Source organism: Amia ocellicauda, chromosome 11, assembly GCF_036373705.1.
Source record: "Amia ocellicauda isolate fAmiCal2 chromosome 11, fAmiCal2.hap1, whole genome shotgun sequence".
NCBI lineage: Eukaryota > Metazoa > Chordata > Actinopteri > Amiiformes > Amiidae > Amia > Amia ocellicauda.
This window is the reverse complement of record NC_089860.1, coordinates 22,997,708-23,024,263: the sequence shown is the minus strand read 5'-3', so window position 1 is coordinate 23,024,263 and position 26,556 is coordinate 22,997,708. Positions and strand designations below refer to the sequence as shown.

Here is a 26,556-nt window from a genome sequence, read left to right as displayed (position 1 = left end):
AAACAAACATTTGGAAACACTTGGAGTTACTGTGAACCAAATTCAAACTGGTGGTCTTGGTCATGAGCAAATCTTTTACCAGCTTTGGAAGATGAGGCCCTGTGAGTGCAGAGCTTCACACTCCAAGAAACTGTTTACTACAGTCACGCACAAATGCTGTTGGAAAAAAGGGCCACGAAGCTCCACTATAAGTGGCAGCTCTGCCGTTCAAGAGAGCGAGGAGCTTGTGGTGCAGCTGGAACTTCAATTCACCTCGGTTCGTTCTGCGCAGTTACACTTGAAATATTGGATCTACATAACTCAGATGGGTTCCCTCGGCGGCTGTGTGGTTTGCATTATCAATGCATTCAGCTCCTCTGTAACATGGCTTAAACCAAGATAGAATTTATGGAAATACACTAAAAAAAAAACTGAAAAAAAAAACATGTCCACAGGGCATCCTGAAAAGCACTGAGAGCCACTCTCTGACATGCATTTGCAAAACAGAATGGGAATTGAAATGTACCACCTTGGCTAGGCTACAGTGTGTGAACAAACTTTAAAAAAATTGGCCAATGCAAGGCAAGGCAAGCAGATTGAACCTGAAGAGGAAACTAACTCCGTTCAGTGCTTTCATTTAATGTCACCCTCACTCACATAAGCAAGGTGAGGCAGCTAGTTATGAAATGGGACCACAGTGAAAACACTTCTGCACCTTCTAGCAGCTTAAGCTTAAACCCCCACCCCTGCAAAAAAATAAAATGCATTTCAGAAATGTCTTCTTTAAGACAGACACCTAAAAACTAGACAAAGACTTGACTAATGTGAAAGAAATATTAGATTAAACTGCGTTTCAAAAAGATACACAAACAAATCAGCGTAAGAATAAGCATAACTGAAATAAGTAATGTTTGTCATCTGCTGATTTACCTCCAATTGTGACCCACGGCAGCACAGTGCAAGTTCCTCACTGCAGAAACCTCTGAACCACCGAAGCATGCTTTCCCTTCTCCAAAGAATGATGACAGTACATGTGCATCGGCACCTTGTCTCCCTTTTATGACTTAATTCAGAACAGATTAGAGGACCATTGGAAGCTTTTTGACATGAAATGATTACTGGGCTCACTAACACTCTTAAATTTCCTATAACATCACTCGCTCCCAAATACACATTAAAGAATGTTTTATTGATCCAGCTGTCTCGCAGAAGGAGATTAAGAGGAGACTGGCATGTGTCTCTTCAGGTTACAGAACAAATAAATGAAGACTGATTCCAATCAGACAAGGCTGATTGAGCAAAGAATTCTACATGCAGGAAGAGCAGGCCGAATCTTAGGAGCTGTTCTGCTATTGATCTATACGATACATGTTAATGACATGCATAATTAATGCTGACAGGCCTTCGAAGCTCCTGACTTGTATGCACAATGTTTAATTGTGAGCCTCGGTGAGCGGTGTCAGTCTATGTCTGCTGATGGATTAATTAACAAATGCCTGAGCATGGCACTACATTTTGCAGAGTTGCTTTTGGCATCCTAGAATTGCTCTTTGTGTGACTCATGTGGCATCTGAGGGGATACAGCTGTCCATGACTAGATACTCGCTAAATGTTAATTTAAGAATCACAGATGACTATGATCAATGCACAGTGACACTGAAACTTTACATTTACAATCACCTTAAACTCAAATTATATTTGCTCAAGTTGGAAACTGTGAAGCACACAAGTCATCTTAATCCACTAAAAGTCAATTAATACATGGGGATGTATATTTTTCCTGACACTGTATTGAGGAACCAGACTATATAATGGTATGCATGTACATATTTACACATATTAACAATGCAGGAGTGGGTCAGAGAATGGAGTGGGAGTGGTGGAATTTGTCCTTTTGATTTAACCTGTAGGTGCAGATTGTGAATAGACAATATTCTTTTGACCGAGCTGAAGAGGTTGTACGCAAGTCTTTTAAAACAATTTTACATTGCACTGTCGAGGACCTGTGTATTGTTTTTTACCCTTAGATAGCTTTGCATTCAGATATAAGGATTTATTTATTTTAATGAAATCTAAATCTTTTACTGCAACAGTTCTCAGATATATAGCAGTTACTACAAATGTGACAGATGGGGAATACATTTTAAAGAGATGTACTTCTGGGAATTTCCACAGAGAACCAGCATGGCATATTATGTACTCTATAAAAATATGTCTGTAATTAATAAATGATTGTAATTAATAAATGAAAGGAGGAAAGCAGAATGTTCTTGGCAAGATTCTGCAATCTAACTAATTTGTATGTTTTTACAGATGCAACTCTGGGAGACTGCATTAGAAGGTTGCTTTTATGCTACTTGCATAGCTAAATGCACAGTCCCTCAGCAAACATTGCACAAACTCCATAGCATGTTATCATTTAATAGAAAAGGCTGTACAATCTGATTCTGATGTTATCATTTACGTTTGGTTATACAAAGGTGAAACCCAGTAATGGAACTTAAAAACAAAACCTCCAAACACAGAACTTATCTGACACAATGCATGTTTTTTAAATAATTAATAAACAGCCAAACAAAAAAACACAACTAAATACAAAAAGACAACCAAACAAAGAATTCAATGCATAGAAACATTGAAAATTTCAACAAAGTGTTACACAACCATTTTTTAAAAATCAGTAAAAGTATTTTTAAGGCTTTGAATTGGTCTCTTATAAAAATGCAAAATGACATCACAAAAGTCCTTTAATGTTTCGATCTGAAGTGTGACAGGTATGAGTCAAGCATTAAAGGGATGCCAATCATTAGAATTCACTAAGATATACAAAAAAAGAAACGCGGAATGAAGGCATATATTCTCCTCCACAGAAGAGTTAGATCCAAATATATATATATATATATATATATATATATATATATATATACACACACACATAGTATTTTAAAATGAAATAAAACTATATATTTAAAAATGCAGGCATCTGGTATCCTTTTACATGTATCATCCCATGTTTCAGATAGCATGCACTAATACACTTCAAAGTAGTTTCATATGTGACATCTGCAATCCATGATTATTTTATAGACAATCTGGTATGTAAGATAGATAAAACGGGCTTTTCAGGTCAAGTGAAAAGCTATAATTTCAGCTGCTTGCTTCTACACAATAAAACAATGTCAAAGCTTGACAGGTTACATTTAAGACAGATATTTCCTCTAGAACAAATCAACTATTTTACATTTACAATTTTACATTTGCAAACCCTGTTAATGTAAGACAGTTAAACATCTGTGAATTTTAATGATCTTTCCATTTGTGTGCTAAACCGTAGGCAAATCAATGTATGCCTCAATGATGCGCTTAAATGCTATAACGTCCACAACTTGTTTCTGTAGTTGTAGGTAAGTCAACCACATTAAAGTATTATTTTTGTAGCAGTTGCACAGTATAACTAAAAAAAGGTACGGTGGCATTTACACAGCATATGCAGTCACACCCTGGGATCCAATTGCCAGCGCAGGCACAGCTCAAGTGAGGGACAAACCCATTATACTTGAGAACCCAGAGGAGGGACGTCATTGTAATGAAGACATGTACACACAGGGCCTTGTTAACTCTCCATTGCTCCGAGCTGTGGCCTCCCCCGCCACCTGAGATATACGAGTCATGGCATGACTGGGACCAAAATACGGGGGGTTTGTTAAATGTTGAGACCAAGCATTTGGGCTCTAACCCTGTCACACACCCTCCGAGCCCAACACCCACACTCATATACAGCCCCTGGATCACAAGAGTGGAGAAGAACACCTGCTGAAAATATGGAAGGCTTTTTGTGGTATAAAATTCACTAAAACATATTAGCCTTTCCAGTAAATTGCTTAATAGCTTGAACATAACGAGGCGTAGGAGATGGTGTCATGCCATACAAAATGCATGTATTAAGTGCTTATGAAGAAATAGAAACAGGATGAGAATTAATTTAAAAAAATAAAAATGAAAGTGCCTTCAAAATAAACATACTGTTCTGTACATTTCTACACATTGATCTCTTGATAAGATGAAGGCAAATTTAATGGGTAAGTGAGTGCATTGTAAGGATCGGCAGTTATAAAGCATGCAACACCTTTGGCTAAGGCAGAAAAATACTCACCATTTTCTCACTTTAATAGATAATTACTAAGATCATGTCTTAAACAATGTTTGCAATGACCAAAGAATAGTAAAGTATATTACAGGATTTCTTATACAGTATTTAAAACAATCCCAGGACACAGAATAATACTTTATACCTACCCTTCACTGAATAAAATGCCTATGTATTAATGATTGAGAAGTAAGGAGAAAAGTTATTCATTGAATCTTGATGTGTCACAATTTCGATAATTAGTCCATAAAATATATATATATATATTAACCATATAAATGATATAACTAGGTAATATTTTCTAATTCCTGAAATGTCAGAAAGAGAGCTACAAACTATTCATAAACCTGAGTGTAAACCTTTTTTTGTCACGCCCTTCAATGCAACAATGTTATATTTGTTAACAAGAACTCCATTTTGCTTTGAGCATCCGAGATAAGCGAACATTTCCTCACACAGTCATAGCTGTAGGGAATTTTAAAAAGCAATACAAATGTAAACATTTACCACATACCCTGAAAATGTGCACTTTCAAGTGTTTTGAAATTTAAAAGCTATCTTATTATTATTTTTAAATTATAACATTTAATTTTCTAAATCTCCCAATATGGGATTCATAAAATTCTAGGAAACAAGTTATGATGGCAAATGGCAAACACTGTTGTAGTTCCTAAAGCTATTCAAGTTTTTCCCGTCATGCTTTTCACTACACATTAATGGTGCCAACAGATGTCTGGTGACCGGGGCTGAAAGGGTTGGTATCAAAAGTTCCATGTTCGTCTTCAGCCCTGTTATACGAGTCAGTAAAAATGCTGAAGACATCTGATGCTCCTCTGTCCTGGAAATCTCCTTTGTTGTCAGGATCAGCCTCTGTTCCATTAGACATCCCATTGCATGGAGCTGTCTTGCTAACTGAAGCATCACTCCATGGAGAGACCACACTGGCTTCTGGTAGACGAGAACTGCTATAAACTGGCAAAGCTGGAATTGTTGGAGAAGGAATCGGGAAATCAAGAGGTGGAGGGAGGGAAGATATTAACTGGTCATGATCCCTCCATTGTCTGATCATCTTCTCCCTTTCTGTTTGGCTTAGCTGGTCTAGCTGGCGAGCTCTGACAAGAGGCGAGAAGGCAAAGGTACCTTGTACAGCACGGACCAGGTATCTGAAATATATGACGCATCATGAGGATCTTCTGATATAACAAATGTGCTCTGTTTTAAGAATTTGAGTAATCCCTCAATTATCCATGACCTCTCGCTCAAGCCATGCAAGCTTTATATAACACTAAGTAAAACTTTGCATATCAACAGTTTTTTTGTCTTTATATAGCACATACAACATATTGTAAAATATTATTATTGTAATACATCTTTGTTTTCTCTTCAACTCTCTAAATTGTTCAGTAATACAACCAATTATAATTTCCAAATAAAATTGACACATTTCTTCTCAGAGTTACTTACAACACACATGATTTTGGTTACATTACCTTGGCAGCAGCGCAATTACGGTGGTTATGATACAAACAAGGTAGAAAACTGGATCAGCCATTTGTGCTTCCATGATCCAGTAGGGGTCAGAAGGTGGGTTACAGGTAACACAAATGGCACTGAAGGCTAGAGTCACAATGAAATAAAGCATAACACTGCCAATCATCGTAACCCAGTGAACCACGGTCTGAAAGAAAAAGCATAAGCAACCATAATGCATGCAAACTCATGTTTCTCTGTGCACATTCATTTTCCAGATGCTGCGCCAGGGAGAGATGAGTGTGAGGTGGTTTGAAAGGTCTTGCTGGCACAAGGCAGGAAGACGAAACGCATTTGTTGTGTACAATCCACTTGCAACATCTTAAAAAGTACTTCTGGAACAATTTTTACTAGGTCTGTCATCTCATCTTCAAATCAAGCAATAAAGGTAAAGATAAAGTTCTGGTCTTTCAAGATCAGAATAGTTAAGGATTTTCTTTCAAATATACATCTATGCAAATACATATAAATATAAAATCAAGCTGCTGTTAACATGGACAAACCGTGACATATTTATATCTTAATGTCAACCTCTCCAAACGTTTCTAAGAGAAGCAGTAAACAGGCATAATATGTATAATTACAGTGGTAGTTACCACTAAGTAAATACACAGTAATTAGAACCACTAAATGTAAAGTGTTACCCTAGCACAGTAAAAACTTTGTAACCATGCACAGTGTAAATACAGTATAAATAGGCATAAATACACGGTAATTAGGGAAACAATGTAAAGTGTTACCAGTGTAAGAATTATAACTGACACACTTGCCTGCCCCCTTTTCTGTACAGTACTTAGCATATTTATAGAAAGAGGAGTTGGAGGTAACATGGTGGATAGTGATGTCTTTAAGAAACAAGTATAGTATTTGCTCATTTCTGTTCTCATGCCTTTCCATTTATGTGATACAGTATGTAAGTCTTTTGTAATGTGTGTGAAAGATGATTAGTGACAAAGCTCTGTGTGTAACCTTGGATTCCAGACTAATAATAAACCCTGCTTGATTGCCACTACACAGATTGTATTGTTTTTTACTTTAACATCCTCTGAATATGGAGCACGAACTCCATACCCTCTCAGGCGTCATGCCGGGACGGGGAGGGGGATATTCTTGTCTGGACCATTGGTTTGTGTCATTCTTTTAAACTGGCCTGTGGTGAAAGATAAATGGGGACCCCTGGTATATAGTACATTTTATATTAACAATTATTTTTCTTACCATGAAAATTACAACGGGAGGAGTCAGTCTCTCAGGTACATAAATTGTTTGTCTGCATTGGTTGACAATTAAAAAAAAAGTACTATCTGAACACAAGGCTCCACTGAGGAGACATTTATTAAAAAGAACATTGAAGCGAGTATGAAAACAATATGCAATTACTTTTTAACTATCATTATTTAAGACAAGATTTAATACATGAATTATGGCACACAGAGAAAAACAAGCAAACAAATAAAAAAATTGAGCTATCAACAAAAGGAAAAGCAAGTGGAAATTGAAAGCAATAATACTTACCCAGTTTTTTATTTCAATGGACAGATGTAAAATGATAACAAATAATGAAACAGTGTTCACGGGGGTTCCAAAGTAAAAGATGTCAATATCAGAATCTCTGTATGTCTATCAAATAAACAAGCAAGAGATAACATTATTCTAAAAATGTATACACACATAGAATACTGATAACATTGTTTTCTATTGAAGAACAATACTCACAAGATAGGGGACGAAAAAGCAAACAAGACTTTGATAAAATGCATCTAGCATGGCAATCCAAAAAGTATACCACTTGTATCCCTGGAAAAAAAAACAGAAATTAAGGATATATGTATACAAATACACACACACACACACACACACATATATACACACATATATATATATATTCAAGTCACTTCAAAACTCATCTCTCCTAACAGCATGGTATCAATGATAGCCAGTCAAATAATTCCCTTAAAACTAAATAACCTTCAATCTCAAAGTGAATGACCCTGGCTCTCAGAAACATACTTCAAACACAGGAATGGATTTAAAAATGAATATATTCTTGACCAGGGGTTCCCAATGTCTGGTGATGGAGGGGCAATTTCTGGAGGTTGCATGAGATGGGGGGCCGCAGTAGAAAATGAACAACGGATGAAAACAAAATATGTCCCAAATCTTTATTTCCTATACATATAACTTAGGGAACATTTATGAACTTCAATTATTATTTTCCTCCAAATTACATGTGCAATTCGTAACAGAAAATGTTCAGAAAGTGTAAAAATATAGTAAAGGTTCAGAAAAGTAGTGGTTGAAGGTTGGCATTGGGGGGCCGCATCAAACATCCTCGAGGGCCACACTTTGGGAACCTCTGTTCTAGACTCTTTTCCCCCTTTATAAAATATGCACCTTTTGCTGTATACATTTGGAACTTGTCATACATTTTTACACTATGGAGCAGACATATATTGTATTAAAAAGCAATACAAAGTGACTTACACAAACAACCTTACAGAATAATGCTGGAGACCAGCTCAAAACAGCACTAAATCAATTACCATAATAATGAATCAGTTTGGGTTAACCCAATTACATCAACACCCTGAAACTGTAGATCAACAAAATGCAAAATATTGAGTAAGTAAGACACTAGTGAATTCTTCCTCATATAACATGCAGCTAATGGCTTCTGTGGGGTTCCCACTGAACTAGTTCTGTCATATCACACCAGTAATAACAACCCAGGCTCCACAAACTCACTAATTTATCTCTGTGTTGTGCCTGAAGACATCAGTATAAATTTCCACTTACGAGACTAAATACATTGCCCTGTAAATATGCAGCAGGTGCAACGACATGCACCATTGTTAGCACACTGCAGTCCCACCGTCCATACCTTGTTGTTAATAAGACCTTTATTTATTGAAGCCACCAGCAAGTCTCAAGGAAGTAATAACTCAAGAGTTACAGCTCAGCACGCCAAAATAAAATTAGTTCAGAAGCAGTTATTACTTACTTGAGACTTTGCCCACTCTTATATAGATACAGTAGCCTCAGAAATGCTTCAGAAGTTGTCTTTATCAAGTCTTCTCAACCTCTCCAAGGCTCCTTTCACAGGTCCATCGCAATGCTATAGAAACCGAGGTCTTTCTGCACCACTGAAATCTTGCTGATGATATATGACTTACCTCTGAGTTTTGGCCACTCTTGTAGAGCACTGGTAAACCCAGCAGTGTTTCAGCAGAGATGTCTTTCTCCATAATACCGAAAATGATGGGGGGCACCGAGGTGAAGAGCAGGTTGAAGAAAATCAACAGCCAGTAATCAATCATGGTAGTTCCTGAAAACCCACAGTAGAACTGGTACCAGAATAAGAGATTCACATATGCCTATTGTAAAATGAAAGATAAGCAAAATAAAGGTTAACAAATATACACCAAGAACAGTTTTGGTTAAAGATCAAACTGCTAAAATGCATTATATGAAACTATAATAGCTATAATAAATGTATTTATTTATAATCAATTAATAAACTTACATTATAATTACAACCAATCCTTTATCTGAATTTGAACAGGACTCCTATAAAGGAATGCTGCCCAATATTAGTGACCCGGGTTCCTCCAGGAATATTTATAAAACTGCAATGCAAACATTAGCTTCCCGTTACAATTATGTAAAATAGCATCTTTCCTGCAAGTTTACTGCTTTAAGCCCTTCGACCAGGGAATTTGTATGAAAAGCAGGATCAAGCTTTTCCAAATATAAACAGTGTAGTTCCAACAAGCCAAGGTCAGTAGTGAAACTTCAAGTATTTAAACTTGGTAAAGAAATTCAGAAATAAATCTAAATAAAGAAATAAAATTTCCACCTTATGCCCTCATATCCTATTCCCATGAACACATATAAAGGCAGCTGATAATTACCACATTCTTGTAGAAGAAATAGATACCCATGTTGGCCAACCTGGTGTAGCACCAATGGCCGTGAACCAAGAGCAGCTTATTTAGGTGCTTAAAATGGGAAATGGCAAAATCACTAGCCATTACAGCCTGCAAAAATAAGGAAAGCACAGTTTTATTATGAGAATCCCATTGACAATGAAAAGGAGTGTATTTTGAAAATTGTATCTTAATTGGAAAATAGTAAAAACAAACAAACAAAAAAATGAGTTATAGATGTTTATAAATGAATACGCCAAGAATGAAAGTAAGAAAAAAACAAACAAAGGAAGAAAAAAAAAGAATCAAGAAATACACAATATGCCTTTATTGTAGGATTGCTTTTTCTACTACACGCAGAACATTTTTTTTGTGAGGACTGTTTGCTTTTCATTTGTATGGGAATGAAGTCTTCTCAAGAAGACAAGATAAACCCCATTTAAGATTAAGTAGAAAAATAACCAATTTTCACAGTAAGCTGACCATGTAAGTAAAACACTATATTTATCGCTGTAAAACTACCAACTGAAATAATGGGATTCGACCTTACTAGGTCTCAGAAAGCAAGATCTGTGAGGTTTTAGGGTAATGGAAACACACTTAGATTGATTTTGCTTCTAACACGAGACAATAACAAAAGTGATGGTACAATCTATTTATCTTTCAAATATTACCAAAGCCATTGAAATGTACCACCACATATGCAGTAAAAAGTGAAGAGGTTCACAGAGAAAATGGTCAGCTGTGCATTCCTGAATATTTAATTAAACCTTTAATGGTAACAGATCCATACACTTTTTTGTACTTTTAAATCATTGCAAATATATTTTAATAAAACCTGTTGAACAACTGCCTTTTTATGTATACCTGCATTCCTTCCTGTCCTGAAATTCCTATTCCAACATCAGCAGCTTGAATCATGTCGACATCATTAGCACCATCACCTGAAAATACATACAGAGTAAACAAAAACTCAAGATTAGGATCCAAGGTTGGATTATGGTCACAAAGAATGTCATAACAGTTATTTTCTATATGGACACAGTTTGGTGTTATTTTTCTGAAAGTAAGACCTAGAATAACAAATCTGTATGATGGAATAGGATAATGTTTTGCTGTCTTCCACAAATGTACAGATGGGTGACAAATTAAAGGCACAGATTCTACAAGTCTCTGGAGTCTACTGGAGGGATTCTTCCAAAAGATATTCCCTCATTTGGTGTTTTGATGATGGTGGTGGAGAGCCTGTGTAACACGTCGGTACAAAATCTCCCATAGGTGTTCAATTGGGTTGAGATCTGGTGACTGTGAAGGCCATAGCATATGAGTCACATAATTTTCATACTCATCACACCATTCAGTGAGCCCTCTTGCCTTGTGGATGGGGGCCTTGTCATCCTGGAAGAGACCACTCCCATAGGATAAAGGTGATCACTCACAATAACTTTGTAATGATTTGCAGTGACCCTTTCCTCTAAGGATCCAAACTATGCCAGAAAAATGCCCCCACAACATAACAGAGCCTCCAGACCCCCTCAATGTAGGGGTCAAGCAGTCAGGCCTGTACTGTTCTCTTGGTGTCACCACACATGCACTCACCCACATGTCGAGAATATGGATGACTCATCTGACCATATCACTTTTTTCCACATCTGTGTAGACCAGTGCCTATGGTGCCCCAATAATGACCCCTCTTTCAAAGTCCTTTCCTCTTGCCATCTTGATCCAAAATCGAGGTCAACTGGGCCTGTTCAGCAATTGCTCAGTTAATTGCTTAATTGTATCATGCAATACACCTGTTTGGAGGCATCTGCATTCGTTATATTCCTCCACTCATTTATTCAGGTTTTTCCTTTTGTTTGTCACCAGTCTGTACACTAAAGCAGTGTGCAGAACAATAAATGCAAATTATAATGGTTATTTGGAATGAGGTTAAATGATGGAATATAACCACTTAATAACGCACAAAACTATGGGCTTTGGAAGCACATCAGAAAAGGAGATTTACAAAACAAAGTAATGTTTTATTTTTAATAATAAAAGTGCATCAAGTGAACTGTTTGCGTTTTTTATAAAATTGTAACTATTTAATTTGAAGAAATTGGATAGATACAAATATACTAAATATACAAAAAGTGTGTCCTGTGATATATCCGTTGCTATCACATTCAAAATCAAGCTGCACACTGAACATGCATTGACACTGATGAACAGATTATCTGACACAGAAATCTTTCATCACTGACTCAAGTTCTCCACACTTGCATGAATGCAACCTGTGTAAGAAGTGACTGAGGAACTGAACACCACCTCACAGAGAAAGTGAGGGGTCAAACTGACGCTTACCACAGTTAAATCTGCTTTTAAAATTTGGAAAGCTGGCCAAGGGAGGAAAGGTGATCCATTTCCCAGTGATGCCCAGAGGTTCCTGCAAAAAGAACACTTACCTGCTTTCAAGCATACAAATCTAGGTATGTGAACAAGTGTGAAGGGACCAAAGACCTTGCTGTTAATTTCAATTTTCTAGTGACCAATATTGATTATCAGTAGAGACACGTGGAATCGATTCCCTCTCACAAACACTAATACTCATGCACGAGCTGAGCCTGCTTAGTCTGCTCAGATGATTTAACTTCCCTGATGGGTTCAGAGACTTGGAAAAACTCCCAAGAAGCACGACCTTTTTTGCCAAGAAGTTATTTGGTAGGTGATGCAGGGCCTGGAAAATGCTTTGTAAAATCCCTGATTTGTGAACACACAGAACGGCACTGACCAAACAAACCAGTGAGGAAGTGAAGCAAGTGATGCTGCTCAGTACCTATTGAGAGGGTCAGGACCTTTAGATTGCTCTGCACCAGGCTGACCACGGTGCTCTTCTGCAGCGGAGTGGCTCGGCAGCACAGCACTGACCGGCAGCGCTTGGCCAGCTCCAGGAACTTCATATGCAGCTTCGTATCAAACACAAAGCTCAGCGTCCTGCCGTCAATCACCAGGCTGAAGGTGGGCCGATGGTCAGTTGCAGGCCGGACTAAATCCACATCTACTTTAAAGATCTGAGACTGGTTGAGAGGATCATACTTTTTCACCTCTTCTAGGTTGCAATCCAGGATGAACTCACAGGCTTCCTAAAAAAACAAAGAAAGAAACAAGAAATGGTATAGTGCAGCTTAATTGGTTTATTTTTAAATCTTAAAAGTAGCAAGGTAGTTTTCATTTAAACATAATCTCTGCACACTTTATAACCTCTGTTTTTTTATCTACTGCCAATATTAAAAAACATTATTCTTGTTATAGAGCTTTAAAAAACAATAATCATACCATTTACATTGTAGTCTCACATAACTTCCTCATTCAATATGATCTTACCCAACTTGTTCAGTCAGCAATCCACACCCTCTCAGTCAAAAAGAACAAAGTTAAGATTTATTAAATTAAAATGAATACAAACTAATGATAGAATACACAATACAATAGAAAAACTATAAATATACAATTATTAAAAAGTAAATACATGTTATTTGGAAAGAAGAATTAAAGAAACTGAAGTATTGATAATCTTTCTAGACAACTAGGTTTTTAGTATAGATTGAAACACTGGTTTTAATTTCAAGTAAAATAAAATGCTGCTCTATTGTTCTTTTGTGTTCTAAATTGATGGTGATGATCGTCATCTTAAGAAGCTGGATGCTCTATATCACTGACCATCAAGAAGGTAGGGGGTGGCACTCTGTCTTTTCACAGACTTAAGCACTAGTATATTTGTGTGTAAAACCTATTATTGGCAATCTTGTATCTTACCTTAGCTCTTTATTAATTACTGTAACCTGTGCATATCACCTGATAACACAGGCGATATTGAACTCTACAGTGGCAAGAATACATATTGAGTTCAGCAGTTTTACTCCTTTGTTATGGAAGGATTCTAACCATGATCACAGATAATGTTCATTGGAGTTTTTATCTGGATATGCAGATGTGTAATGTACGGTTGCATTGCTACATTATTAGCCAGGTCTCTCTTGAAAAATATTTTTGGTACATTTAATGTGCTACATAGAAATCTGTGCAAACCTGAGGTATGACAATTCATTCGTTTGTGTCTATGGATGGGTTTACAAGAATCAGAAAACATCTGCTTGGCTTCATTCAAGCTTTGATGTGGCCAGTACTACAGGTGTGACAGGTTCTCCCAGACAAAGTTGCAATGCTTTCATCACAGTCATGGTCCTTTGAGAAACGTGTAGAATGTCTGCTGCCGTAACATCTCTCAATACAGCTAGTTGTTTTTAAACTTGTTTCAATTGCAGCCACATCAGATTACAAATGTGTTTATAATCTTGAGGTTTGTCAGTACAAGAAAAAGGTGTCACCAGAATATACTTTAATGGGTCCAGTAAACACTTGAAACTGGTGTTACAGATAAAATAGATTCCTTTTGCCCACAACTTCAATTTATTGTACCGTGGCGGAATACAGTGGCATTGGAGACTTCGATCAATACCTGCCCTGTCCTTTAAATTAACTTGCCCTTCATCCAATTCTTAAGCAGGGGAAATTTCACTCTTTATGAAAGGGTGATGTGAGCGGAACCTTGTAAGCCTGCGGTACAATCTAAGGGTTGTGTGTTAGGCAGCGCAGTTTGGGGCATTTTCATTTCTCCTTTGCTGCTTGAATGGGCTCCGGTCTTCAGCAGTGAAATCACATGGGAAGAACTAAGCAGAGGGTCAATTCAGTTGGTCAGCGCAAATACTGAGCAGAATCTGCTGAGGGGGGGAGTGAGTCAGTCGCAGACTACATGGCAGGAAATACACATGAATTATTAACCTGCTACAGTTCTTACTCATCTAATTTTCTTATGCAGCACTGACTACTAACACTAATACAATAAGTCATGGAAATCTGCAAACTTAAATGAAATTGATCAAAACCACACGTTTTTGTGTTTTTTTAAACAAACTTAAAAAGGTACTGCCTTAAAAGGGCAAATGAATATACAGTATGAAGGCTGACCTTTACTAATATGTAGATTTTCTTACTGACTCAGCTTTTGGCCCCTTGTCACATTTCAATTTAATGGGGACTAGCTTAAGGCATGCAATGGCTGAACTCATGTGTTTTACATTTGAAAAGGTAGGATGGAGGGTCAATCAAATGCTTACTAACAAACTGGCAACACTGTAAAGAATCAATGGCATTCTATAAAGAACAAAAGCCACCCGGGAAATGTACCAATTAGAATGTTAGCCCACCCCCCGCCAACAAAGAATGAGGTTATCAGGAAGTAAAGAAAAACAATGATTACAAAACTGTTCAATTCTAACCCTCGCTTCAGCCTCAAACAAAACACACACGTAATTGCCAGAGCAATTGAACCATAAATAAAGATGGATTTCAATCTGCACAGTACCTGGGTTTAGCAAAATTCCCCCCCCCCCCAACCTTCTTCCTTGGAACGTGTTTGAAAGATACAGCCCTGCACATTGTGGGTGCTACGTTAGCTAGGTATCACTTCTGAAGATGTCGATCCATATAAATCGCAGATAATCTAAATGGCTGGCTGGAAGAGAGGGGTTGTGGTCTACAGCTAGAAGGCTTGACGTCAGCATCAGTGGGGCTGTAGACTGCACTCCATTTTATTAGCCAAGCTTCTCTGAGCCAAGCAATATCACATTGCACAATGCAATGGCATTATAGTAATGGCCTGCCTTTACAGGCGAAATCAGAGCACAAGAGAATTGGTAATAAGGCCTGATGGGTTTTTAACAAGCTTCCACAGACAGCAAAAGTGCACGTCTGGGAAGTTAGGGCTTTCCGGATCACACCCAGTTTGCAGCTGTCAAAGTGACTGTGAAAAGATGTCCAGGGTCATAGAAAAGGCTGGCGATCACAATCCGCTCTCTTTGGGCTGGAGCTGACTGCAGTTCTCTCCACAGTTTCTTAGATGTAAGTGTTTTGTAGTTATGCACCTTGTTTGCTATACTTCCTGTGTCATGTACTGTACGTTGCTCCAGTGTGGCTTAATTACAGATAGTCCATGCCAGTGAAACAGAAGCTAAACAAAACATTAATATTGCAGTGTGTCAGGGGTATCCCCCCGACTAGTGCTACGTGCGGTGTTATTGGGACAGCCGTATGTGATTAGTCTTGTTGAGGACTAATTGCTCTTGCATATTGGCATAGGAACAGGAGCACTAGGGCACATTGTGTAATTGTCAGAGGGTCCATGCTAAATGAAGTCCTTATCATGCATTTTTCTTCAATGTTTTATTGGTTTATCTTTTCTGTAACTCAGGGTGAACATGTGGGGATAGGCAGGGGTGTTGGACCTGCACAGTAGTCACTCATAGCAGGGGCTTCATATAGAAGATATCAGGGGTTCCTAGTTCAAGTAGGCACCACTAGTGGAGCTACCCCTTGCTATTGTGGTGTATGCGTGTGCCACGGGTGAGTGGGTCTCATAATAAATACCTCTTGATGGAAACAGTGAGAGTGACTTTGTTCCTTAACCCAGGCCTTTGCATGAGTATTTTCAGAAATTCCTGCCACTGTATGGGAGACTGCACTGGGGTGTAAAGCACACTTTCCTACCAAAGCAGGCTTTCAAGCTGGCATTCAGATACTTAAAGAACACAGTCAGCACTGCAATTAACCTGCCACACGACTGAGTTAAGATCTGCACTTAAAGCTTGATTTAAACACACCACTAATACTATTCCTATAAAATAATAAAGTAGGTGTTTTAGAAAAATGCTAAATAACACCTAAGTGTTTCATTCTTTTCCACATCTTAAGAGTGAAAAATCTGTGTAATAAAATAGCAAGAGAGGTAATGCCTTGACAACATCTCTAGAGGCTTTTCTTCACTTCTCAAGATGAGCCTGAACAAGAAGAACTACAGCAAACAGAAATAGAAACAATAAAATACAGCAGAGCTAGTAGTGCTTAACAGTTGGAAGGGGAAGCCCACCTTTGCCCTGTATATTATATATAACTCACAATGCTGGGAAAAGATCTGCATTGGAGTAATTGAATATACTTAATTCTCTTAAAAAAGTATTACTGCAATCCACCCTCCCTCACCTCAGTCGATATCGTTCAATTTTTCTACACCTTTAAAGGGAGGAAACCTGTTGCTCGTTTCAGTTTCCGAGCCCCTGAAATCCGAGCTAGTCTGCAGATAATGAAGCTGTCTGTTTTATGCCCTCTGTAAAGTATATTATGAGCTGAATAAATGGCAAATCATTCTCTTTCAGAGGCTGAAAGCATATCTGTCTGTTTGCTGCGGCTCTCTGCATTGCAGATGGAATTCAGTGTCCAAGTCTCTGAAGGTCTGGTACCATTGTAATGCTAATAACTGCAGTCTTGTAATTCCGGATTCGGTCTCCTCGTTTGTCAATCTCTTTTATCAAAAGCACAATATATTATCTGGAGGACTTGAATACAAAGGTGGATGTCTGAGGGCTTGCTATGACTTGCCTAAAGCCTGAGTTGAAAGTTATTAATATTTCATAATTCATATTTAATGAAGCAATTTAAATTTTAATGATCCTTTTCCACTTCTTTGAGAACAGAACAAACTTCTTTAGCATTGCTGTAGACTTTATTAGCATATCCAGCAGGGATGTTTAGAACACACAATAATAAAACTAAAACACAGTACAGGTCTATAATCTATTAATATAGTGTCATCAGAATTATATTTCTTAGGGCAACTTACAATATATGACAATGTTTACATACACTTACCCATTTATTTATTGATTTATTTTTTATGGGAGCGATCTAGGTACAGTCCCTTACTCAAAGGTACAACAGTAGTGTCCCCCACCTGGGACTGCCCCCACGACCCTCCACTCAGGAGTCCAGAGCCCTGACTACTACTGCACACTGCTGCAGTGTCTCAAAATATTATCAGGTTATCTCTTAGAAAACAGACACAAAGCCTCAATTATAATATAGCTCCATTGCTTTGTTTCTTCTCCTCAAATCTCTGCATAAATGCATTAAAAAAACTAAAAAATGCAAAAGGTTTTCATTGGAAACTTGGGGTTAGGGTTAATTTACCTTGCTGTCAGTGTTGATCATGAGCACTTGGTCCTGTTGACTCATTAGTTTACAGGAATAGGCAATGTTAACTGCAGTCTCCTGTTTATCTCCTGTCAACACCCAAATCTGTATGCCAGCCTCTCGAAGAGCTTGAATGGTCTCCGGCACGCCATCTTGAAGCCTATCCTCAATACCAGTGGCCCCTGTATCAGCCATCACCCAAACAAATCATAAAAAGGAAACAAATCAGTTGAGATATTCTAAATCCGTACTGCAAAAATTAACAATTTATTACAATACTGTTCACACAAAGGTAAGGCACAGATTTCAGACTGCCAAAAACACTTTCCACATTATGTATTACATGAAGAAAAACAAAACACAATAACAAAGTTAAAATATAATTTCTAACTGAATAGGTCTGCTGTTATATAAACAGTGCAATGAAGAAGTCTTTCACATATTATAGTCATGTCCCAAGACAGCACTGTAAGACTCATTAGCCCCAGTGATACCTCAAATGTTTCACAGGAAGACCATTTATAATTAAGGAAGATCACAGGCAATATTGAATATGGAAGACCTGTAGAATGTGCCCGACACCTCGTCTACTTTTGTCTTTTCTTTTTCTTTTTCCCCCAGAGAGTTGTCCTTACCAAGCAACGTAAGGTTGGTCTCCAGTTGGAGTGCCATGTCCATTAGCAATTCATCTCTGCTGTTGATTGCAGCCTGGGCTTCAAGTCTATTATTTGACCAGTCTTCATAAGCTTCCTCATTCAGAACCTGAGAGAAGTGGAGTGGTTTTTGGCAGATTAGACACTCCAGATAATGATAAACATAACCTGGTGGCATTGAGAATAAGACGCTGCTATAGAGTAGCAGAGTATCTATGAGAAGGTGTATTGCTTTTAAGTATATTCATTTTGTCTACTGTTAAAGAACTTTCAGTAGGGTGAATGGCTAAGCTATATTCAGAATACAATGAAGAAACATGATACATAAAAAAGAATGTAACATCTTAAAGCTGTGCAAGGGAGAGTGATTGAGCACTTATTCAGTCGCTGTAGGACTTTTTTTAAGTTACATGAATAGTTACCTTTTTAGCGATGCACAGAGTGCGTAATCCTTCTTTGGCATATGCGTTGAGGTGCATTTGTGTATCAGCAGCTATTTTTTTCATTTTATTCTCTGCAAAGAAAAATATCCACGTCAACTTAGCCCATCAAAGACCCCAGTTCAACGTTTGTGTTTCAAAGGAAAATCTAACCCTTTTGTTTGCTTAATTTTTTATATCACTCTGCTGCTTTTGAGTCAGGTCCCGTAACAGGATCTGGGCGTTTTATTAAAAGTTTTATATTGGAAATTTGAAGTTGCAGACACTTGAGAAAAAAGACAGCTTGTGTTTGCTTTAGGCTGTCAAAACTAATGGTTTTCCCGAGTAAAACTTTACTGAATTTGATGTTGTATTGATCACTGTGAGTATCACTCAATTGAAAATAAAAATGGAGTGAGATAACTGCAGAAAGAACGTTTCAGTATTCTGGTGTTTGGGACACTTGTTTATTTGACAAAGAGCTAATCAAGAGAGGAACTTAAGGCCAGATAAAAAGTCATTTTAAAGAGACTTGTCATTTTTTTTTAGTTTTTTTTTTTCAATTGCCCTCTATATTGCTAGAATACCGATATCTATTTCAATGTTTTGGCAACTGAAGGAATATGACAACCACCAAAGCAAAGTCTTAGTGGTATCCATGGCAATCAATTCTTATTTAAAACATGTTAACTATATAAGTGTTGCTTTAAAATTATACCATTACATTGTGTGATCCAGAGCAAACATATTTGTGATTGTGTTTGAAAACCTCTAATGAGTATTCTGATAAATGATAAAAAAGCATTCAAATCCTATATTTCCTTTTGTGCAGAATATAACTTTTGAAACCTAACCATCATACTCTGGCTGCATTGCCGAGTCCATTCCCATCACAAAAGCTGTTGTTGATAACAGATGCATGCTGGGAGGAAAAGAAGTAGCCTACCAACCACAGTCACAGTGATGAGGATTAATTCAACTCTGCCCATAACAATAACGTTGTGAAAGACTATCTATGCAGGAAAAGTATCTGAGCCTATTAGTGCAGAACTAATACAGCCCTGGATAGACCTGAATCCGCTGATTAAAATGGGGAAGCTGTCACATGGGCCAAGTTCCAGAATTGCATTGACTGTATGGATGTGCTGTATTTAATGAAAAACGTGTCAGCTCCATATTGATTTTGTTCCATCAATGCATGTTCCATTATTGAGAAAAAAAGTGACTGCTTCAATATGTCGCAAAACCACACAGGTGTCATTTGATATTTGCCAGAAAAAAAAAGAAAAGGAGTATGAAAGCTAAATACCCTGCTGAAGGTTATCACCAAGGACAACTGTAACACATTCAAGACATGTACCTCCTAATGGGCTCTCCAGCACATCCATAATGACCGAGTCTGCACCTTTGGTGTAGACGATCACCTCCTTGGTGACTGGGTGCCTGACCAGCACAGACATCATCTTTCTGTTGGAGTCGAAAGGCAGCGTGTGCAGGACCTCGAAGGTAAGGATGTTGCCTTGTGGCAGCTTCACAGTCACCTGATCTGTAGTGCGGGACAGCAAGGTGAAACCATAGGCCTTTGCAGCGTAGACCAAGGCTGCTTCATCCGGACTCTCTGCCTCGTAGCACAGGCGGTCCGGGTTTGGTTCTGCAGGCTGGCTTTTGTCATCTACGTCGCACTTGTTGTCCTCACTGCTGGTCGAGCTGCTGTCTTTGTAGCTGCTGGAGATCCCATCCTCAGCGCCGTGGTCGTTGCTCGTGGAGGCTCCGGTACTCAATGGACTAACTGAGGTTTTCTCGGTAATGGACTGGAAGGAGGTCATGAATTCGATCAGACGTTCTGGTTTCATTTTTTTCAGGATGCTATGCAGTCTGCCAATGGATTTCAAGGATGACTTTTGCTGGACAGGTCCCATCAGCTTCGGGTTTAATTAATGAGGAAAACATAAAAGCATGAAGATACATATTATTTCAGAGCATTTTAACTGTTGGCATGCAGTTAAAAACATCCATATGTATATATATATTTTTAAGATATTTTTATATACAAACAATGACGTGTTCGACAATAACAAGCTGTACATTCATAGTTAGTTCCTTTTAAAAAAAAAAAAATAATAATAATAAAAAAAAAAATATATATATATATATATATATATACACACACATATACATACATATATATATACATATACATATATATACACATATACACATATATATACATATATATATATACATACATACATATATATATATATATATACACATACATACATACATACACACACATCTCAATTTATAAACCACAAGAACCCTAACAAATACACAGATTTATAATGCATATATACCACATTTCCACCTTGGCCTGATCAGATATAATTAGTTTCAAAGTTGGCAGGGCTCTGCTTTTAAAGCAACTGTTCAAGACGTTGATAATAAATATTCAATATGTGCATATCTTTATAGCACAAAGAGTTTCTTTAAACTTCTGTTCTTTATGAAACAGTACAGTGTAAAGGTAAAAATAAGTGACAAGAATGCCAAATACCATGGATTACCCTTCATTACTCCAGAAATAAAACACTACAGCAAGCTTGCGGTCTCTTCTTCAAATCCAGTAACTGATACACAGCCATCAACCATGTCTCTTCCCTCATTAACATTTCAAACATGACCTGAATTCTTTTTGCTGTTGGCACATGTACTGAACTTCAAAGGAGATCCCAAGATGAGCTTATTATACAATTGTACATTTTACTGAAACTATACTGGGCAAACTTAAAGGTGAGAAAGTGTGTAACTTTTACATGCAAATGCCCCTGGAGGGGTATAGTTAGTGAAATCGTTACTTATACTGTCCTCAGTCGCCATCAGGTCCTGCACATATAGTCAGTACAGATCAGTCACTGAATTGATTGAAGGACATGCAAATCATCGATGCTGTAACTGCAGCTCACATAGACGAGACATCCGAAATTAGTGAGCTCAGCACAACCAAAAAGACTTTCATCTAATGATGCTAATCCCCTTCTATCCTCCTAAGCCATCCACAAAATCTGCTACTCTAAAAGTGAACTTGTTTTCTGGCTAAACCAGGACAGTGTCCGAGTGGTCCAGTTTGAATAATTGGATTTCTAGTTTTGATTAACCCAGTGCAACGCAATCATGCATGAACTATAATCAAAGTTATAAGACTGTCTGTAATTATGTCCTGCACTTTAGAGGCTGTTGAAATTAAATGGATGGAATCAAATGATTCTTGGCAATAATTAATTTCATGTAGAGCCTAGATATGGGTAATCAATTAATATTAGCAGTGACCTGCAAAGGGGCAATAATGAAGGGGTGGGCTCTTCTGCATACGACAATTAATGATGGTATGCATCTGAGACGTATTATGTGCTTATATAAACTATCCTTTTAAAACCTATAGAGTAATAAAATACTGTAATTAAAATGATCTGTTTTATCTCAGCCAGTTAAAGAGAGGCCTGTATATGTACCATAACAAATTACACATTGTATTCCACATAAAACCTACCCAAATAAACTTAACCAAAATATTAAAAAGATATGGAAGAGGTCCAAGAACTGTACGCATTGAACAAATAGATTTTTTTTCATTAATTGATGCAAAGCTCCACAGCAGTTTTCTGTCTGCTTGCTAACAGTTAACAATTGCCATGTATTTTATTTTCCACATTTGTTTGAGTTTCCTCTATTCTGTATCCACCCCCCGTGTCTCACACACACACACACACACACACACACACACACACACTTCTCCATGGAACTGTACACTGCAGAAAGTTACATGGTGGGTTAGATTTTGTATTAGTAGTTTCTCACCCTCCGTCTCGATACGGTTGCTGTGGAAACCACCACCGTGTTACAGATGGCCAGAGCAAGGAAGAAGTCAGCGTAGGAGGTGCTGTCAGAGCCGTGCCTGTCTCTGCACCATGCCTCCACCTGGCAGGCTGTCTCTTGCACTGTCTTCAGCAACTTCCTATCAGGAATCACATCTGTTTCCTGCAAGAGGAGAGCATCATGTTTGCACCACAATATGAAAAGTCATAATGCATCCCCAACAGCAGAACAATGATCCTGTAGAATGTCTTAACAGAATCCTAATGGAAAGAATTGGGTAACAATACAACAGAGAGCTTGAAATTCAGCAGTCACAAAGGTTGTTGTTGTTGTTATTGTTGTTGTCTCCACAGGGGGAAATCAAACTCCAGTATCAGTTCTGCAGGATAAATACATGCCACTTGATCTTATCGACAAAGAACATGGATTATTCCATATTTAGATAAGAACAAACAAAATGCAATACATACTACAAGGGGTTTTCAAGTCTTGCCAAGTTTTGCTATTCAGCCACAGAGATCTGCAACACTTCATCTTGCCACCCTTTGCTTCTTGGTCTTTTCACATCCCAAGTTTCCAAAATACGAAATGAAGGCAGGGTTGCAATTTGTCTATGGGCCGACATTTTCCTTTCTTCTCTGTAACTAGGCTGCCCTCGTACTGACAGATAAAATTCCACCGGGCCTAGTTTTCTTATTATTTGCTCCATTAATCTGTGGAGTACAGATGTTTGCAATTTATTTTATTCATGTTGCCTCCTGCTGTCACAGCTGTTTGATAAATGGTGCCAGGGTGACATCACAGGGGACGAAATAACAGGTGGAGTGTAGTGCAACATGATCAGAGCAAGCCAGAGTACAGACCCTTCTCAACAGACACTTAGAGAGAGATGATGTTGGAAGTGCCCCGAGACTGTACCTGCACAAAGTGATACATGCATTGGGCTCTTCTCGGTGATGCCCATTTGGTTTATTTGTTGAGGCATTGCTTTCCAACAATTAGAAGCAATTTAAGTTGTTATGGATGCAATCTGCTTTCATGGATTTCTACTTTTTTCAGCTCGGAATAAAATTCCCTCAGGTTGCAAACTTTTTCTTTCAATCTTTACAATACAACTTCTTAGGAAGACAATGTTCGTGCAGTTATGGGTTGTTTCGTCTTCACAATTCAATGAGAACAAACAACCAAATAAAATCTTAAATTCAAACAAATTGAAGAATGCACTGAATTTCAGGATCTTATTGGACTGCATTGATTACCAGAGTTACCAAGTTTAACTTGTCTAACTTGTGTGTTACATTCTAGACATTCTCCATGAGACAAACTAATTATAAGTATCTTGGCATTTGGGAGAGAATAGGTGTGGTATTCTGCATAGACCAAATTCCTAATCTGCCCTTTTGCGTTTCCATGGTATTTCTAATTGTTGAGATGTTAGAGAGCAACTGCAAAGCCAATCTGTAAATAAAGTTGGACTAATTAGCCATTACATTTTGTATACAAGTAAACATGCCATTTTAAGAAATGGGTTCATAATTTAATACCCAAGTCCTCCAGAGGACTGCGCTGTCTCTTCCTCAATACCTCATGTAAAAGACTGTCTGGTTATTTGACACACAGGAGAATTGCATTTTTAGAACTTTACTCCTTCAGCCACCCAAGTGCCTTTGATTGACAATATTGATCTAGAAATCTGTTTTACTCCTCTTACATGACAGCTAATCAGGCGAGAGGTGACTATGAACTTGTACATAAAGATACTTTGAACTCCTGAGGGTTAATGTATATCACTATTGCTGGGTCTGCCCCCATCAATCTACACTCTACAGAGAGCAAATTAATTCTGAATGATGCTGAAGAGAATTGTGGTATAACGTTTGGCCTGAGAGGAGATTCCTTTAAGCAAGCAAGTAGGATTCTATGAGACCACCATATTCAGATATTCAAAACACATTCAGAATTCACAACAAAAAAACATGTATAAACCCCCCCACATATATATTAAAGCTAACAGAAAAACAACATATTCTTTGGCTTTGCAGAAGGGAAAGGATCACAGCACTGCATTTTGTTTTCCTCAGCATGCCCATATGCACACTTTAAAACACTGCATAGCCATCTTTAATCGGGGGTACCAACTGATATGCCATATGGACGCTAGTCTAAATGCATCAAAATCAGGAAGCATGCCCCCTGGGTAGACACACCCAGCACACTGGCATGCCGGCACAGGTGGCATGATTCGGCACACTCCGGACAGCAGGGGGAGTCGGCAGATTGGGCAGCAGTTGCAAGCTGAGATTTAAATGAGCAAAATACTAGAGACAGTACGGTTCCTGGTCTCCCGCTGGACGGTAACGAAATCAAGCTGTCACCATCGGAATTCCAAGTATCTTTATTTACACATTTCAAATGGGGGTCTGTCTGCCTCACAGCACTTATTCGGCAATGGGGCACAGACGACGTCAGCCCCACCTGGAGAAGAAATCTGCATGCATGTTCCGATCCAAGAGAATCTGCTGTGATAAAGAATATTCTAATCTTTTAATCTCTCTCCCTCTCCGTCTATCTATTATTTCATTATTTATTCATATATTTTTTTCTTCGGGACACGTGAACACACATAGAAAAGCTACGCACAAGAAACCTTTTGACTAGTCCGAGATCATCAATAATGACAGTATCCTGACTAAGCTAACTCATTAGAATTAATATAGCTCAAAGCTCAAGCCTCTAAATAAAAGATTCACTCACAAGTTTGTCTTCTCTTTGAATACAAGTTTGGAAGTCTGCTTTACAGAGTGTGTTGTCTTCTTGTATATGCTTGCTTTATGGTGTGCATGTAAGCCAAAAACAATTAAGGTACCAAAAAGAACACAGCAACACACAAATATCCAGCTACTGAAACCAAATTTTTCAGTCTCGTCTAACTTCGCTGTAGGCTGTTAGTCCTTTCTGCTCCAGATCCACAGTGTAACCAGCTTTACCAGAACTTTTCTAACAGTTTGCATTCAATTAAAGGACATCCTACCAGGCTCTGATGCAAGCATTGTTTCTCTGCTTTTCACTTCTCCAGTCAGAATGACCTACAGCAGTTTGTAATTTATTTATTTTTTAACTGCAATCTTCATTCACTAATGAACAAATTAATTCAGAAAAAAAACTCATATGCCGTAGGAGGTTAAGACAGCATCCCTGTTCCATCAGTGCAGTATGAACCATACCAGCTCGCTAAGGGTATAGACAAATTCTATGTTTTATCTTGTAGACTGTAATAAGCTGAAAATACATTTACTTATACATAGTCACAGAATTCACTCTTGCCACCGGTGAGCTAAATAACAATGGAACATGTCCTAGCACCTAAAGCAACAATTTACTTGACCCGATTGTGAAGGAAACAATAAGCTAACTGAGGGCTCATATATGAAAATCTGCCTCAAAAATATTGTGGCTTTACTCATAGCAGCTTTCAGAAAATTAAAATCAATTAGCTGCGAATCATGTAGTTGAGTAACAGATGTATTAACAGATAACATGTCAAACTGCAGTCATAAAGGAGAATTAGCAGACACATGTACTCACTAGAGGGCTGCTGAAAGCCACTTCATTGTCCACACGTGGTACCAACTTTTTCCTGCCTTGAGCACCGGTACATGGCCTAGCACTCTGCCGCTTCCTGGCGCACTTAGTGCTCCGCCCTTCTTGGTTAGATCTGAGACGAGGCTTGCAGTCTTTCTGAGCGAAAACCATGTCTTCCTCGTCCGAATCCAACCCTCCACAGGCCACAAGCCGTATTGCTGTTGACACACACACAAGCACAACTTCAGCAGGAGGTTTCAGACTGTATGGGCGATTACAGAAACTGTGAAACTCAGAAGAAATGTACCTATATGTGTAACTATTGGCCTCATAAAAGAACCCATATGGCATTCTAGGTTGTTTAAAAATAAAATGCTAAA

General features: G+C 38.1%; 1 protein-coding gene across 2 annotated transcripts in view; it reads right to left on the bottom strand.

Annotated features, from left to right (window-relative positions):
* Positions 1–2,384: 2,384 nt before the first annotated feature.
* The window catches only part of atp10b (ATPase phospholipid transporting 10B), a 110,698-nt gene continuing 86,526 nt past the window's right edge, over positions 2,385–26,556 (bottom strand). For both annotated transcript variants that reach the window (XM_066716998.1, XM_066717000.1), the window contains 14 exons: positions 26,180–26,394; positions 22,577–22,756; positions 20,082–20,643; positions 18,725–18,816; positions 18,285–18,411; positions 17,647–17,831; positions 12,401–12,707; positions 10,450–10,526; positions 9,568–9,693; positions 8,830–9,030; positions 7,373–7,453; positions 7,172–7,276; positions 5,617–5,804; positions 2,385–5,289 (listed from right to left, as the gene is read on the bottom strand). In XM_066716998.1, the coding sequence (XP_066573095.1) occupies positions 4,833–5,289; positions 5,617–5,804; positions 7,172–7,276; positions 7,373–7,453; positions 8,830–9,030; positions 9,568–9,693; positions 10,450–10,526; positions 12,401–12,707; positions 17,647–17,831; positions 18,285–18,411; positions 18,725–18,816; positions 20,082–20,643; positions 22,577–22,756; positions 26,180–26,394 (2,903 nt within the window). In that variant the 3' untranslated portion in view covers positions 2,385–4,832. The remainder of the gene's footprint in view (positions 5,290–5,616; positions 5,805–7,171; positions 7,277–7,372; positions 7,454–8,829; positions 9,031–9,567; positions 9,694–10,449; positions 10,527–12,400; positions 12,708–17,646; positions 17,832–18,284; positions 18,412–18,724; positions 18,817–20,081; positions 20,644–22,576; positions 22,757–26,179; positions 26,395–26,556) is intronic.